Raw genomic sequence first — 17,327 nt, 5'->3', positions numbered from 1 at the left:
ACACAGGCATGTCGGAGCGCTCACATGCATTCGCATTTTCAACGCTGGGGTCAGGACCTTTCCAGTAGACCCGAACTACTGTTTGTCTGCTTGGCCCAGGTTTTACAACACTCTGGTCTGAAGACAGGATTCACATCACTGCCTTCGAGTACACACATACTGTGACTTTGGAGTTTTGCTTTCCTCATCCTCAGCAACTTTCAAAACGAAAAGCAAGGTCTTATTTGTGAAAGTAACAAAAAAAAAAGATTAGCACAAAACCAGATCAAATCCATTGTCATGATCTATAAACGTGTGCTCCAGTCAACATCAATGCCTTAGATTGATCATCAAAATTCCTTCTCATATAACAAAGTAAAATGTTTTCCAATTATTACCCATGTTCAATGTGCTGGGTACATTTTCATATTTCCTTTGGACGATGCTTTGCTCCAACCCTTAAATTAAGTCTTGAATAAATAACTGGGATTTTTTTTATAATTTAGGCCAAAGGACCAGACCCATGTTTGTGCAAAACAACATAGTGGAGCCCTGTCTGCCGTCCAACTTTTTTCATCGTGGTTCATCTCCTCTCCACGGGGCAGTGAGCTGCAGGCTGAGCACATCTGACCATAACAACTACCAAACCAAATGTCTTTCCTGTCTGTCTCGCCGTGTCTATCCCACCAAGCTCGCAACAGGACAAACATAAATGGATGTTTACTTATGACACATTTGAAGAACTTCCTCCAAAGAGACCACACACGTGTGCCAGCTTCTTTTCTGTTTAGTTTTACTTGTACCTCACTTTAACCTCTGTCTTCCAGGGACACTCAAACATGCTATGTGTTCTCATTCAGCATCCGCCTGTTTCCCATTCACACAGATGCCCAAATTCACACCTAGGAGCTGCACGGGACAACCGCAGTCTCCCACTGTTGTTGACCACTTGGACCTATCCAGTTTAAACTTGTATTCTTCTGTTGGCCATTGACAGAGCTGAGTTCAAGTGCCTTGCTCAATGGTGCCTTGAGTTTTGGAACAGGAAAGTGAAGAAGCAATAGGTCACTCCTTTGCTACCCATTCTCAGCTTTGGCAGCCAGTTCATGTTTGTTTTTTTATGCTCATTTTCAGGTTCAAAATTGTAATTTGGGTTTCTACCAGAATCTGTTTTTATGGTGTAGTGTCCAAAAAAAACTTTATTTTCCTCACGGTGCTATTTCTAAATCCCCTCTTAGCAGCCTCTTTCTGAAATACTCCATTTCAGAGCCTGTATCTTTATGAAATATAAGCCCCACCTACCAAAAAGCCCAGTCTGCTCTGATTGGCCATTGATCCAACTGCCGGTTTGAATCTTGCCAGCATTCATAGGGATCTGGGGGGGTGGCTTATCAAAGGTGGAGGTAGTGCTTAGTTAGGTTAGTGATGAGCGGTGTGTTTTCTCCCCTTATGAAGTCACAGGTTTTCAGAATATAATAATGTGTATATATTCTACTGGTTTTAAAAGGGTTATAGGGTTATACAACCTTGTGTCAAGCTGTGACATTCTGTCAACTGTCAAACATCAAGCATTAAAGCTATTGTTTTAACAAAAAAATGATCTCCAGTTCCCATGTTGTTTCCCAGTGGCCCAGTGTAAAGCTTGTGGTCACAATTTGGATTAAGGATTGGCCCTTAAAGAAGCTGGGCTGACAAATTCATGGGGAGTCTTCATTCAAGCTATTTGGAACTCTGCATGAGGCAGTCTGTAAGACCAAATGGAAGGCAGCGGGCTGCCGCTCGAGTTATTTAGTAAAAATTAAAGTGTGTACTTTGGCCTCTTAACCCACCATCCCTGCTTCACAGAGCTCTCTCCAAAACCACTGGGGAAAGTGAAAGCACCAATTTGTACATGAGGCATGTTGAGCTGTTGCACATCCCACCGAAGCACTGCAGCGTGCAAGATATCCACCTCGTGATGAGAAATAGTCTTATTATTGGCCGTTTATGCCAAGAGACTTCTTGCCTCTGGAAAAACATGTTGTCCTCTCTGGCTGAAATATTTATTCTTTTGGTGCTTTATCTCCAACTATGTAGACTTTCACATTTTCCTTCTGTCTCAATATAAGTTCATCTATATAGATGGACTACATACTGTATATTCAGTCAAACATTCAGAGCTCTCTACATTACCATTAACCTGTTCATGTCATTGTCTGCTGTTGTCTGATTGTTGCTCTGCTGTGTTTTTATTGTATATTTTAGCTTAATAGTACTTTTTACTTTACTTACTTTTTAATAGTACGTTTTACTATAGGTATATTGTGTTATGTAAATGTGTAACTTTATTTTCTTTTAGGGTGACTTTTACCATCTGTCTAGGGACTGCAGATGAAAAATAGCCTTCTGGCTAATTCTGGCATATTGACAGAAATGTTTAATAATATGCACTGTCCCTGTATTAAATAAATTAAAAATTAAAAATGTGTGACCGGCAACAACATCCTTCTGAAAATGATTTACTTGTACTCTGAAAATAACAATACAACTCAAGTTTCTTACTCCTTCATGGACAAAGAGAATCGTTGCTATTTAAATTCTACCTTGACAGAATACAAATTTGAATTTTGATTTACAGAGATTACCACAAATGATCAGACAGAGGACTGGTTCCTTATTAATCCTCCAGGGCAGAAGAACTACACCTTTATTCCAAATTTCCTTTTAGCCCTCAAATACATACACACACTCAACTTTTATTATCAAGTATGCCACTGTTTGGGAACGCAGTTCAGATACAATAGTGTTACTGAAAGTTAAAGGTAACATAGTATGCATATTTCAGGTTCAGGTTCAGGTAACTTGGGTTTATTAGAAACTGTATTCATGGAGAAGTGTCCAAAAGAATCTTTATATTTCTCACAGTGCCATAGCTGAATCTCCTCTTTTCTGCATCTGTCTGAATCACCCCATCGCTTTAAGCCCCACCTTCCAAAAAGTCAACTCTGATTTACTCTGGATATAACTGCCGGCAGGGGTATCTGAAGGTTTTGTTATCACAGGTGGAGGTAGTGCTAAATTAGGATTGTAATGAGGGGGCGTGGCTTATGACATCACAAGGGGAGAGAAATCTGACTAGGGTTTTTGAAAACAGTTTTTTCAGAAAGGTAAGTAAGTAAGGCTTTATTTATATAGCACTTTAAAAAAATACAGTTACAAAGTGCTTCATATACAAAATGTAAGTGGGCCGTGGGCAAGATCATGCAGTGCTTTGTAGGTGATCAGAAGGATTTTGAAATTGGCGGCTGGCGGCAGCGTTTTGAATCAATTGCAACCGGTTGATTGCAGCTTCATTGAGGCAGCTGTATTACAGTGGTCGAGACGTGAAAAAATTAAAGTATGGATTATTTAATGTAAGTCAGAGGAGGACAGCATGGAGCGGATTTTGCAATATTTCTTAGTTGAAGGAAACAGGATTGGACAAGATTGATAACATGGTGTTCAAATGTCATGTTCTGATCGAAAAATTATGCCTCGGTTTTTGGCGGTAGGTTTAGTGTTTGAATTAAATGGTCCAGTAAAGGGATCAATGGCTGTGGTGAAATTATCAGGTCCAATTAGAAGAATTTTTCAGATTTTGATCAGCGTTTAGTCTGACAAAATTGTGGAAAATCAAATTTTTAGTGCCAGCTAAGCAGTCATGGAAAGAGGAAAATTGACTGTTGTCATAATCCTGTCCTTCCCTGATAGGCTTTTAATGTGATGTGTTTAATGTTAGACCAATTGGTTTGAAAAATGTTGTTAAAAAAAGAAACATAGAACAGCAGTGGTGAGAATGGCCAAACCTCTGGTCTTTTTTAACCTCACCTGTCGGGGGACTCGGGATCAAAGCAGGTCCTGAGCACATCGGTGACCTCCTCGTCACAGCAGTCTCCATCATCGTAGTCGTAGTGTATACTGTTGCACTCCATGTTACAAACTCCATCCTGTCTCTTCCAGTTGTAACAGGGTCCCAGTCTGAGGCAGTCCCCTCCGTCGTGGCCCGTCCGTGGGTGGTCGCACTCAGGATCGCACTGGTGGTTCCCGATCTTCCCAATTCGACAGTTGCTTAGGATGAACCGCTGTCGTAGGCTGGAGTTTTTGACGGATTGCACGCTCAGATCCAAGGTGATGTTGTAAGGGCGAAAGGCTTCAGCAAGGGCCCGGTGCTGGAGCTGAATCTGGGCTTGTGACACGGTGGGCATCCCGCCGTCGTCATTGGAGAGGTTGACGATCCGGTAGCGGACTCGCTTGGGGGTGCGGAGCTGCCAGTTGTTGTTGTAGCCAGAGATAATGTCGGTGTTGTCGCAGGGCGTCAGGCCGCAGGGTGGAGGCAGGAACGAGGACACCAGTTCTTGTTCAGGGAGAGGAGTGGCCATGATGGTTGGATGGAAGCCAACTTTGTGTGGAGTCCATATTTGTTCGACCTGAGCCAAATAAAATAAAATATACTTCAATACTATTTCCAATTCAATTTCAATATGTTGGTATATAACATTGAAAAGGTAATGCTGATAAGTAAATGTATATCATTTGCAGTGCTGGTTATTGGCAAGGACTTAAGGATGTATGATACTCATCACGGCACATGGGTCAAGATATGATCTATCATGAGTCATTGCTTAGTCATAATTAGTAATACATATTGTTGTATCGATTTTTTAAGCACAGCCCTTATCATGTGTCTAATGTGATGGGATTATTGCTAGAACTCATCTGAACCAAAAATGTACAATTTAAATATATTCCGTTACATTAGTAAAGTCGGCCCACATGGCCAAGAGTGGCCTGCTCTTGTCAATTTGAAGTGGTCGCATCAGCAGGTCCTCATGAGAGCGGGCATAGCCCCAAAGGACCACACCACCTATATGGCCCCTGAAGCTGGGTCCCTGATCCGATTGGTTACTGCCGAGGAAGAGGGTTCGGCACGTCTTCATGAAGGGACTGTAGAGATTCCCGGACTGGATACTGCTCTCTCCCACCTGAAAAGAAAAGCAGAGTCGAAGCGACAGCCAAGGCAAGAGGAGAGGCCGAAAACAAATGTCTCTCCATTCTAATTGTGTTATGATCATTGCAAATGAGTGATGGTCTAATCCAAAGACAACTTCTTAATTTCATTAGACATTTTTAAAAAGAACATATGAAGTCACCAGAGTTTAATAGCTGCCAATGTTGTGGCAATGTCACTTGAGAAGCTCTCCATCTGGTTTTCAACAAAATGATGGCATATCGCATGTGAACTCTATTCCCCGAATGCTCTGATTGGCTGACACCGCAGTATACCCCTAGAATTAATCAGGTGTCCCGTCCAAAAAAATTCAACTCCTTGCATGTCAAAACTATGATGCATTGCTGATGGATTGTTCATGGGTGCTGGGGTTGAAACACAAGATCTGTTACCCAAACATTCATTTGAGAAACTAGCATGGCCTCTCACTCTGTCCTACAACTTGTTTTCTGCAACTGGCTCCAATACAAATTGGTGATGAAGAAAAGAACAATGTTACATTTTAACACTGGAATTTATTCTCCACCTAAGAAATAGTTTTAAAAAAGCAATCCCAACTCAAGATCTGCTGACTAGTTTTTCCCAAGCTTTCATCAGAGGGAAGTTTTTTAAGACCGACCTGTTGACATGCGACTGAGTAGCTGTCATGATTACATTGATGTTGCTTTTAGTGAAGCGTGAAAAACCGTTCCTGCGAGAAAAGGGAAAATGACACAACAGTGAACCAAAGTTCAACCATTCACTAAAACACACACACCTTGGCCCCATCAACATACAGGGTCATGTTGTGGCCGTTGTAAGTAGCCATCAGGTGAGTCCAGGCGTTGGCTCGGTAGCGCTGGTGACTGTAGATGGTGGTAGATTTCAGGGCTCGGTCCGTGCGAAGCGTGAAGTAGAACCGGGCATCTTTGGCACCAGCAGGTTCCACAGTGCGGATGCCTACCGACCAGCCCTTCTCACTCAGTGAATGGGAACAATTGTCAAATACACCTACGGCAAAGGGGAAATGGGGGAAAGTAAAATATGTGTGAGAAAGTGAGAGACACTGCAGGTGAATGGGGTAACATTTTTAACTTACAGATATCATCATAAAACGTTGCCAGTTGATTACATACATGAGATCATACATTTTCTGTATTACGATTTTTTCAGACATTTTTGAATAAATATGCACATTTCAACTAATTAATGATTAATTATAATGATAATGTAAAGTTTAATTGATATAAGTGCTATAGAAGTTGAGATTTTTGGTTCAGAGTATCTGAGGCATCGGGTAATGTGAGCAACCCCCTGTATCTAGGCAACGGAAAACATTTGTGGTCATGTGAGATATATGTTTTCAAGCCCCTCTCATTTCCCCATGGCCCTGAAAGAGAGGACCTCATGGTGATGTGGTAAGCGTGTTTTTTTCACCAAAATAGTTTTTTTTTTTTGCATGTAAAAGTAATTTTCTTGCTGTCAACTTAATCAACTGTTGTGCCAAAGCAAATGTATTCACGTAGAAAAACTTCTATCATAGGTGTTGATGAATTACCAACATATAAAAAACATGTGATGATATTACCTAAAGATTAGCCTGAAATGCTAAGAGAGGTAGTTTTTTCTCAAATTGTGGTGGTGGGGGAAAGTGAGCCAAATGCTGTGGGGGAAAGTGAGCCACTGTCTCACTTTCCCCCACCATGAGGCACAAGTTAAGTTTAGTCTTACACATTTTAATGTAATATTACATGACATATATTTAATTTTAATGTCATACACATTGTAGAAAAGCCATCATGCCAAGGAAATACACCAGGAAGACGACCTGGGGCAACCACACGGAAAGAGCACCTTCTCATCTTTCCCTGTAACCTTCAGGGCTGGAATGTAGAGTAGGCCTAGTTGTAGAGTATGACAGGCTGATGTTATAATCTAGTTGGGTCTTCTCCTGTGTTCTGACCCCCAGACTGTGTTCTAATCTAACTGGTTCTATCTTTCATTTGAATCTTATTAAAACCTTTTGAATTATAATATGTTGTATTTGATTTTGTTCAGAGTTACTTTCAAGTGTTTAGAAAATTTGATTTGCTTAATATGACCAAACCCCATCATTCTTTTACTAGTCCGACATTAGTTCTGGAATGTGTGGCTAGCTTTCAGGATTCTTACTGTTAAAATATGTGTTGTTATGGTAGTTTCAGAGTGGAAAAAGTAAGTGGATCAGTTTACCCCACAGCTGGGGTAAAGTGAGCCACATGACAACTTTTTTTAAAACAATCATATTTTCACTGCCCTTTGTCTTGAAAAAATTCTATGTCTAGGAAACATCCTGAATTAATGGGAAATGTGTCAATTTGAGTGATAAATCATTTTAGCTCGCTTAGAGGGGCGCAAATGTAAAAACCGGCTCAGATTACCCCTTTCTCCCCTAGATGCAAACAGACAAGGTTTAGTCAAATAAACATTCAAATGTACATTTCAGCCCTTTATTTTTTTCTAGAATGAAAGAAAACACGATATGGAAGCAAAATAACGAATATCTCAAAATTGAGCTTGACAAAACAATGTTTTTGCCTGCAGTGTCTCGCCTTAATTTGGTAAAAACGTGCAAAGTCAAAGTCCAGCAAATTTACACAATATGGCCTTTGAAATTAGTCAATAAAACACACAAACAACCAATCTCGCCTGTGGATATATAAAAACAACAATTGAGAAGGACACAGTGAGGCTGTGTGTCACTCAGCTAGAGAATAGACAGAGACAGCGGGAGAGAACAGAGAGGGGAAGGAGGGACGGAGGTATTTCACTCAGGCAAGGCAAGGCCCCCATGTTTCCATCTGCTGTTGCAACAGACACACACACACAGACACACACACACACACAGATACACATCTGCTCCCCACATGTCTAATACTGGGACAGCAAAGGGTCAGGGAACCCCTTCACCCTCCTCAACACTGTATGCCTGTCTGCATGTGCATATGCTTACATGCATATGTGTGTGCGTAAGTGTGTGAAGTGGGCAACTGTAGCAAAACATCCCCAAGGAGGTGAGCCAGTTCCACGGTTAAGGCATTTCATTCAGTTGAAGAGAGTAGCAGCCTAGGAGGCAACCGCTTTGCAGAAGTAAATACTGTACTACATAAAACTAACTGTACTGCCAAATGTATACAAATATAGTATTAGTATCAATTCATACATATCTACAGCAAAGCACATGGATTGCTGAAAGCGCTTTAAATTAAACTTAATCATCAATATAATTCATATCTATGGAGGCAAAACGTCAGCCTTTGTCTAAGCTGCATTACAGAATGCTCTATCACAAGGTCCGTTCCTGGGAAATGTGCTGAATTTGCTTCACAGCGTTCAGCATGCTGTAGGTATATTATTTAATTGGACACAAGAGTAGGGCGTTGTTTTGAATCAAACTTGAATCGGGCTAAAAAGTTGTCAGCGCTCCACGCAACAACAGATGGTCATGGTGAAAGAGAGCTGCCAAAAAAAGTGACATCATTCTGTCTGCAACAGGAAACTACAAAGTTTATGGGAAATGTGGTCTTTGTGTTTGAGAGACACTTGCACTGTTGCCCTAGTTCGGGTTGACATTCATCTTCATGTGGTCTCATTAGTTTAGCGTAAGTATTATACCCAATTCAATTAGGTTGTGATGTTTAAAAGTTTTATTTCCTTTTTGTCTGGGCCTCATGGGGGCAAGCGTAATTAGTCGTAAAACATTGACATAAGATCACCTTCTGTTGTTATGGAGAATATATTAAGTAATCGACTGCTTACAGATATAGCAGACAGGAAGCAAATTCACAGTAATTTGCCATTTGCAGGGTTGTGTGTGTTGACCAGGTAGCAGCGTTTCCCAGTGCATTATAAATTTGGTAAATTTGAGGTGGGCTACAGTTAATCATTATTAACTTTTGTATCCACAAAATGTATAATTTAAATGGCACATATTATGCTCATTTTAAGGTTCAAATTTTTATTTTGTGTTTCTACTACTTAATGTATTTTTTTTTAAAGAAACAAAAAAAAAATTATATTTCTCACAGTGCCATTGCTGAATTTCCTTTTTTCAGCCTCTGTCTGAAACGCTCCATTTTAGAGCTTGTCTATTTAAGCCCCGCCTTCCAAAAAAACAAGTCTGCTCTGATTTTTGGTTTGATTCTAACTTCAGGTTAGATTGAGAGGTATCTGGGGGTGTGGCTTATCACAGGTGGCGGTAGTACTAAGTTAGGTTGGCAATGGGGGCGTGAACCACAGTCAGATTTCTCTCCCCTTATGACATCATAAGGGGAGGTAAATTGTTGAATATGCTAGAGTCGTACCAATATAGGCTAATGGTCAATACTGGTTACCATTATTAACGCATTAGTATTGCCATAGATGTTGTGCAACATACAGTAAAAATACAACAAACAACTATACATTATGCATCCAATAATAATGTGGCAGCTCCCAAATACCCTGAAAACACACACAGTCACATTAACACAGAGGACGAAATGCACAAAACAAACTGGATTCATAACACCATCAGAGGTCAAACCAATGTCAGTGTCATGTCTGGCAGAAACAATAGGAATTTGTTTTTCCCTATTTGTCAGATTCCTTCAGGCCACTACAAAGGGGAAAAGGCCCATGCCACGAAATGCCGCCCTCACATAAGGAAGCAATGAGGGGGAAAAAAAGTTGGAGTAATGGAGTCAGATCTTTGATCAGAGCAAATGTGAGTGGACGTAACAGTTTGTGGTCTCCCTCACTATCTGGACAGCTGCACCGTAGTGCTTTCATCCTTGTCAAATTGTTCTGATCCATGTGTTGTTCTGTCAAATGTGAAGCTTTTTTTTCTCTCCAAATGTTACATTCTTGACGCCAGATCCCTGGAAAAAACATTGATGGTCCTCACATGAACAGACTGCTTGAATGAAGGTTTCATACGCTCAATATGTCCACAGTGTGTGACTGGCTGCTCGGAAATGAATAGTCAATTAAGCACACCCTGGGCCTTATCTAACCACTCACCACGTATCTAAAAAAGACAATTGAAAAATGTGTGACGGAAAATGCCTTAAAAAACTATTGTATTCTAATTAGATAGCGCATTATACTGTGGATCATTGTAGAAGTTATTAGCCTAGCGTTAACCCTTTGCATACATGATCACATGTATTTAAATGTGGTGTCAAAATCACTTGTTGTCAAAATCAGTGAATATCTCACCAGTGGCTATTGTGTGTGTGCTGAAAAGAAATCTAGTGTTCAATACACTGCGTAGGCTCTGTAAACGGGCATGTGGCTAACTAAGGTGGGCCCGCTTTGTTCACATACCATTTGACAACAAGCATTCTCCAGAAATGGCTGACTCCACCTTGACTGAACTGCCTATTGTTTGAATGGCTATGTGATGCACGTCCCAGTAAAGCCTTGTGCAATGAAAGGTGTAGCGTATTCTATACAATGAAATATAGAACAGACATCATCATCGTTACCAGCCAACAATTAATATCAGCCTCATCAAAATAATCCTATTCACCATCCCGTTTGATTATCTTATCATCAGAATGAAACCCATTGTTGCTCAGTAACACTATCCCACGCAACTTTTTAATTTCATTTTTTTTTTTTTCATTTATTTATTACGGCTCACGGCCATAGCACATGGCATGGAGCACACAATTCAACTGAAATCATTACAAAACAAAACAATGGTGCACGGCAAGGAAAAACAAAACAAAACAAAACAAAAACATCACTTAAACAATGGCAAAACATTTCTCAAAAAGGCACCTGTTTTAACAATAACCCCTGGCCTACTTGCCCTCAAAAGTGAAATCAGTTTGGTCATGGATGGAAAATAAACATAATAATTTGGCAGATACTTTTTTCTAAAATACATTACATCCACATTTTTACACTCAAAAAGTACATGGTATTCATCTCCAACACAATTGGCATCACAAAGGTTGCATATTCTTTGGTTTCTTTCCAGCCCTTTGTATCTTCCTGTGACTTTAGGTATGCGGGTGTTATTGGTTCTAAAATTGCAGATGGCCTGTCTGGACTTTTGATTTTCATACAACAGATATTTTTCTAGTTTAAACTCTTGTTTAAATTCTATGTATAAGTCACAGGAAGTCATGCTTGTAAGCTCGCTCTGCCATTTCTGAATGAATTGATCTTTTAACCTCCGCTCAACAGTTCTTTTCAGCCAGTTAATGTTGTTGTATTTTTGTGTTATCCAGATGTATGACAACCCGCAGTCATCCAGTATCTGTTTCACCTGTGATACCCAGGGTGATGCATACACACTGCTGCTATGCAGGCTGTGTAGCTGATTGTACATGATTTTACTAAGTTTACTGTCTTTACTTTCTAACAGTCTCCCCCAATAACCAATTATTCTTTTTTTAACTGTAACACAGAGTGGGTACCGTCCAAGTTCCCCATACACCATATGACTGCAGGTTGTCATTTTTACTTTTAAGATGTACTTTAGAAATTTGAGATGTAGTTTTTCTAACAGATGTAGTTTTTCAAACCCCCACACTTCACATGCATACAACATAACTGGAGTAACCAATTTGTCAAAAAGGTCCAGAGTGACATCTACAGCAAGCTGAAGCTTTCTGCATTTGTTGAGTAAAGCAAACATTGCGCGCAATGCTTGCTTACGCAGTTCCTCAACAGCAGTTTTAAATGAGCCATTATAACTCATGATGACACCAAGATATCTAAAACAATGTACAGTCTCTAGATTTTGACCGTTGCACACAAACTGTAGTTTACTAGTATCCGCTCTCCTAAATCCAAAAACTGTAACTTTAGTTTTATCGCTATTAACTTTTAGTTTCCATTTCTCACAGAAGTCACACATATGATTTATAGCTTTCTGTAACCCTCTCTTAGTTGTAGACAAGATAATAGTATCGTCAGCGTACATCAGTGCCATTAGTTGTATAAAATTGTCTAACACAGCATCATCAAAAGTAATGGGCTCACAACCTTTTTGTAATAAATAATCCTCTAAGTCGTTAATGAAGAGGGCAAACAGCAGTGGTGATAAGTTTTCACCCTGTCTAACTCCTGTTAAACTTGCAAAAAACTCAGATTTAGCGCCATTAACATATACACATGATTTTATATTTTTATACATATTGATAACTACATTAAGGAATTTACCCTGAATGCCTATTTGTAAGAGCTTATGCCAGAGTGCATCTCTCCAGACTGTGTCAAATGCCTTACTGTAATCAATGAAACAGCAAAATAAACTTTTCTTTTTAAAGCAGTACAAATCAATAATTTGTTTTAGTAAAAATATATGATCAACGGTCGAGTAGTTCTTTCTGAATCCTGCCTGGTTCTCCTTCAGGATAGAATTCTCTTCACAAAATGTACATAGCCTTTCATTCAATACATTTGTAAATAATTTACCTAGACAACTCAAAAGTGTGATTCCTCTATAATTATCACAGTCGCTCATATCCCCTTTCTTTTTATATATGGGCACGATTAGACCAAGCACCCAGTCCTCGGGAATAACACCTGAGTCCAAGATCTTATTAAACAAGAGGACATATAAAGGCATAAAAATAGTTGAGGTGCTTTTAATATATTCGTTCAGCACTGTATCTATGCCTGCAGCTTTTCCTGGTTTTAATTTTCGAATAGCCTCATTAATTTCTTGCTCTGTGAAATTACTGTCTGTATTATTACCCCATTACATTCATGATGATTGTTAGTGTTGTCAGCAGGGGTGAAATCGTAACCTAAAAAATGCCATGGGTAAGCGGTTCAAGCAGAGAAGTAAGTGATTCATTTTTGCTAATACAGCAATCAAATACAGTGTGTGCACGATATTTAAGAGTATTCAAAATCCAGCTGATACTGATCCCCTAGATTATTTTTTTCTGCATTGTGACCAAGATACATACATGACATACACATTGTCATTGTAATGAGGAGAACTTTTCTGCAACACAGACATCAATAACCATATAACTGCAATAACTTCATATCAGCCGATATACTGTATCAGCCTGGCTCATTCATCGGTCTAGCTCAACTCAGATGCGCACAAGTTTTGCATTTGATTATTTTCCCATTCTACAGTCCAAAAACCTAAACAAACTGAATTGACAATCATATAAAACTGAGCAAATCCTCACATTTGAAGAGTTGGAACTTGGAGAATCTTTTGGTCACTTTGCCTGATAATAAATGACTGAGATCAGGATCAAAATGTGAAAGCAATAGTGCGTAACTTCTGCCGCCCCCATGAGGAATTCTGAGTAATTACAACATCATTGTCGGTATGCAATAATGTGCTTTGTTTCAGCACTTGATGTCAATATCGCAGTGTTGTCATGTGTTCCATGGTCACTGGGACTTCTGACATCATCAGAGCAAAACCCTGAACTCTGTTTGACCTCGGTGGTGGAAAGCAGCATGGGACCGGTGTCATTTTTTTTGCAAAACTGGGCGCATGTGACAAAATAACTTCACAAAGCCCAAAGTGAATGCTTGGAAAAGGGACAAACCCACATGCTGTTAAGGGTTACTTATAGTGTGTCTGAATCGGCCACTTAATGCTTGTGTGTCACAGCGCAATCTAGAAGGTTAGACAAAGCAGGCAAACACAAGCACTTTTTTTTCCTAGCACTGGTCAATTTTGAGATGTTTGGCTATATAGCTTTCATAACATGTCTTCTTTCACACTAGTATAAATAAAAGGTATTGAATGTATATTTAGGTGTTTATTTGACTAAACCTTGTCTGTTTGATTTTGTATATTTCAACTATGCAACCATCTCTGCAGAGAGAGGAATGCAAAACAACAAGGACATTCTCACCACATTCTACTATGCCTTCATTGAAAAATGTAATAAATTTTTCTCTCACTAGCTGGTTCCACTCCATCACCCTGCAAAACAAGAACCGCCTGTTGAATGTGGATAAGGTCTGTTCAAAGATCATTGGGCGGCCCCCCCACCCCCCCAACCCCCATATGACCAACAGACTGTAAAATCTACACGTAGGACGCAGATGCCGCTGTCCATTCTGTCGGACAACCTTCATGCCCAGGGCTCCTTAATGCTGACCACTAGCTTATGAACATGCTGCAATGCACTTCTTAATAACATGCCGCAATGCACTTTATGATTGGAGCACTTCACAAAGCACTTTAGAATTATTATTTGTGTGTTGAATATTGTTGTTGCAAATATGTGTGCTGCTTGATTGTGTAATGTGTGTGAGTGTGATGTGTGTGCTGTTGATTATACAGTGTGTGCTTTGCTTATGTTTGTTGTGTTTTTCAAGCTACTGTCATGTGCCCCCTTTGAATTGACCCTCGGGGACGAATAAAGTGATTTGAATTTGACTTTAATTGAACAGCCATTATCTCAACATAATTTTTTTCTGCAATAATCTGAACCAAATAGCAGTACTTCTAAAGCACTTACATCAACTACACTTTTAAATAATCATTCTTAGCACTATTCTGAAGTTTATTACAGAAGGATTTGTCCGTTGGTTAATCTCAGACTTATGATACATTTTCTTTTTTTAAGCATTACAAGAATGCAATTTTCTAAAAAAAATTATCATATTTTGTGTAACTGTTGTCATTTACCACTAAAGGCTCAATGTACTCCATACCCATGATCATCTTACCCTCACCTTGGGCCAGGTGATAGCACAAACAATTTAGATTGGGTCATTGTTCTCAAAAAAATTATAACTTGTTTTAATTAATGGGGCTTCACAACAACCTGAGGGTATTACTCGAAACAAATAGCCTACACTTGAAATGATCTGTATATAATCATCAAATGTAAACAGTGGCTCATGGTACCCCGTTCTCCTCTACTACATGCTCAGTTGTCACCCACCTGCTATGACTGCGGGGTTGCTCTGGCCTCCCTCGGGCTTCACCCAGAGCTCCAGGCTGAACCTGGCCCGGGGCAGCTCCACCCCCGCGCCGGGCTTCACCCTCAGCTGCTCCCTCCGCCCGCTGAAGTACAGGGCGCTCATCCAGGAGGGGGGCACGCGAGGCACGGGGCTCCCCCAGGGAGAGGAGCTGCTCGCCGGCGGATCCGCCTCCTCCTCATCCTCCACCTCCCCGGAGGAGTAGTCCAGCTCGGTTACGTGCACCACGGTCTCGGTGGTGGTGGTGGACTGCTGCTGGTCTCCGTCTCCTTTCTGAAGCCTATAAAGGACTTGGAGCCCCCTGGAATCGGTCGAGCTGTCTGGGTAAACGTTCTCCCAACTTGAGTTGCCCTCTTCCTCGTAGGGAGAGCGAAATGTCCCGTCCAAGCTTCGGGTGAGCCTGGAGCGAGAGCCGCGAGTAGGGGAGTGCGCTTGGCCCTTTGAGAATGCGCTCTGCCCGGCGTCTTTACGCGAAGACACCCCGGGTCGTTGCGTGCCATAACGGTGCACTTTCTCGTCCTTTGTGGAACTTTTTTCATGAACCTGTCCAGTCACCGTTATGTATCCATTCCCAGCTCCCTCCTCTGCGTCGCCCCGGCCTCCCTTGTCCCGAGCGACCCGGTCGGTGATGTCAGACGCACCGCCGCAGCCTCCTCCCGCACACAGCAGCGCAGTGGGAGAAGCGGAACTCACACTGGTTCGGCTCGTCGTCGTCGTGTGTGTCCTGGGACGGGCCGCTGGAGGGCGGTGTTGGGACGAGGAGGAGAGGGGTAGCCGCCGGGAGACGGTGCACGGTTCACCTGTTAGCCGGGAGAGCTCTCGGTCCGCCCGCCGGGCCAGGGCGCGCTTGTGCCGACTGAGCGCATCGGAGCACACCGGGCTGAGCAGCCACGTGTTGGTGATGATGACCAGGAAGGGAGCCAGTAGTCTGATCAACAACATTTTTTCTTTCTCAGGTTAGAGGGAAGGTATTATAAGAAGGATGTTTTCGGTTGAATATAAAGGGAGAAGGGGAGTGGACAGCAGTATAGAGGTCCCACACCAGACTGGTTATTAGAAATGTCCCCAGCAAATAAAGAAACTGTCTGTTTGGGTTGAATATATATATATATATTTGTAAATCAATTTAAGCAAGTCAGTGCATTCCAAAGGATCAGTCCAATAATGAAAGATGTAGTCACAGTCAAAGTTTATCACATGGACGTATTGGGGTTATTTTAAGTATTTTCTAACCAAATAAGGCGTTTGAGGCTTCCTGAAGAATCGCAGAAAAAACACTCCGATCTTCAAGCTGAATTAATTTAAATCCTTCTTCCTTGACGCATGAGCTGCAGTGCACGGGTCTCCGCACGCACCCCCCTCTGCACTTTGCGCGGTCCCTTCTAGAGGCGACGCTTTGCCTCCTTTAAACTCGTGGAGCCCCCAAACAAACAAACAAAAAAACAAAAAAAAATCAAACGAAAAAATCTGTAGCCTTTGCCACTGTTGTCTGTTTTTACAGGTATAGCGAAACTAGATTGCTGCGTCCCAGCAAAAAAGGTGAGGGAAAAAGAAACTATTACTAGGCGTCACCTATCAGTATAGGCTGCTTTCAAATTTGAAATGACCGACACAGGACTACTTTATCACTCAGGAAAAAATTTAGACACCGTTTCCATTTGCGTGAGAAAAAAAATCATCAGGTGCATTCCGATTTTTTTTTTCTTTGCGCACAAAGCCTTTCTCGTTTATTTTGACCTGACCATCATTTGACTGCGACTATATGCTCCAAAATGCAAGGTGAATCAGAGTAGCCTAATGATGATTGGAAAGAGGGAAAAAAAGAAGAAGACAAAGTCAATCCACTGGCAAATTGAAGTGCAGTGCAAAGTGCCTGACCTCTTGAATAAGCCACTATCCCCTATACTTGTTGAGCAAAAAAAAGCTCAGAAGTGGACAAACAAACACAAATTCAAATATTAGTCCGGTTGAAAATCACGGCTCGATCGGCGTGTGCGCGTTCAATGTGTCCGTCCGTGGTGCGCCTCCGAGAGTGACTTGCTGCTTCTCTGCACCGGTCCATGCAGCAGTAGTAGTAATATCCTCCTCCATTCACTCCTCCATTTCTCTCTCTCACTCTCTCTCTCTCTCTCTCCCTCATTCTCTGGAGTCCAAAGTTTTTTTTTCTTCTTCTCCTTCTTCTTTCTATCAGAGAGTTCAGGGAGCCCCTGCCCGCCCTGACATCACCGGTAGGGGAAGTGCGGTGGTTTTGGAGAGGGGGGGGTGGGTCCTTTTCCTTTTGCCTCACACAGTGGTGTTTTACAAGGGAAATCCTCTTCTCTCCTCATCCCCCCTGCACACACACACACACACTCACTCACACACACACACACACACACACACACACACACACACA

The 17,327-nt window shown here is 41.3% G+C and overlaps 1 protein-coding gene across 1 annotated transcript in view; it reads right to left on the bottom strand.

Moving 5' to 3' along the window:
• The window catches only part of pappa2 (pappalysin 2), an 84,213-nt gene extending 67,264 nt beyond the window's left edge, over positions 1-16,949 (bottom strand). Inside the window, exons 1-4 of the mRNA XM_080034504.1 lie at positions 14,896-16,949; positions 5,763-5,995; positions 4,752-4,979; positions 3,826-4,424 (exon numbers count right to left, since the gene is read on the bottom strand). Of these exons, the coding sequence (XP_079890630.1) occupies positions 3,826-4,424; positions 4,752-4,979; positions 5,763-5,995; positions 14,896-15,874 (2,039 nt within the window). The 5' untranslated portion in view covers positions 15,875-16,949. The remainder of the gene's footprint in view (positions 1-3,825; positions 4,425-4,751; positions 4,980-5,762; positions 5,996-14,895) is intronic.
• Between the last annotated feature and the right edge of the window lie 378 nt (positions 16,950-17,327).

This window comes from Ammodytes marinus (genome assembly GCF_949987685.1).
Source record: "Ammodytes marinus genome assembly, chromosome: 9".
Classification (NCBI taxonomy): Eukaryota; Metazoa; Chordata; class Actinopteri; order Uranoscopiformes; family Ammodytidae; genus Ammodytes; species Ammodytes marinus.
This window is presented reverse-complemented; position numbering and strand designations above follow the sequence as displayed.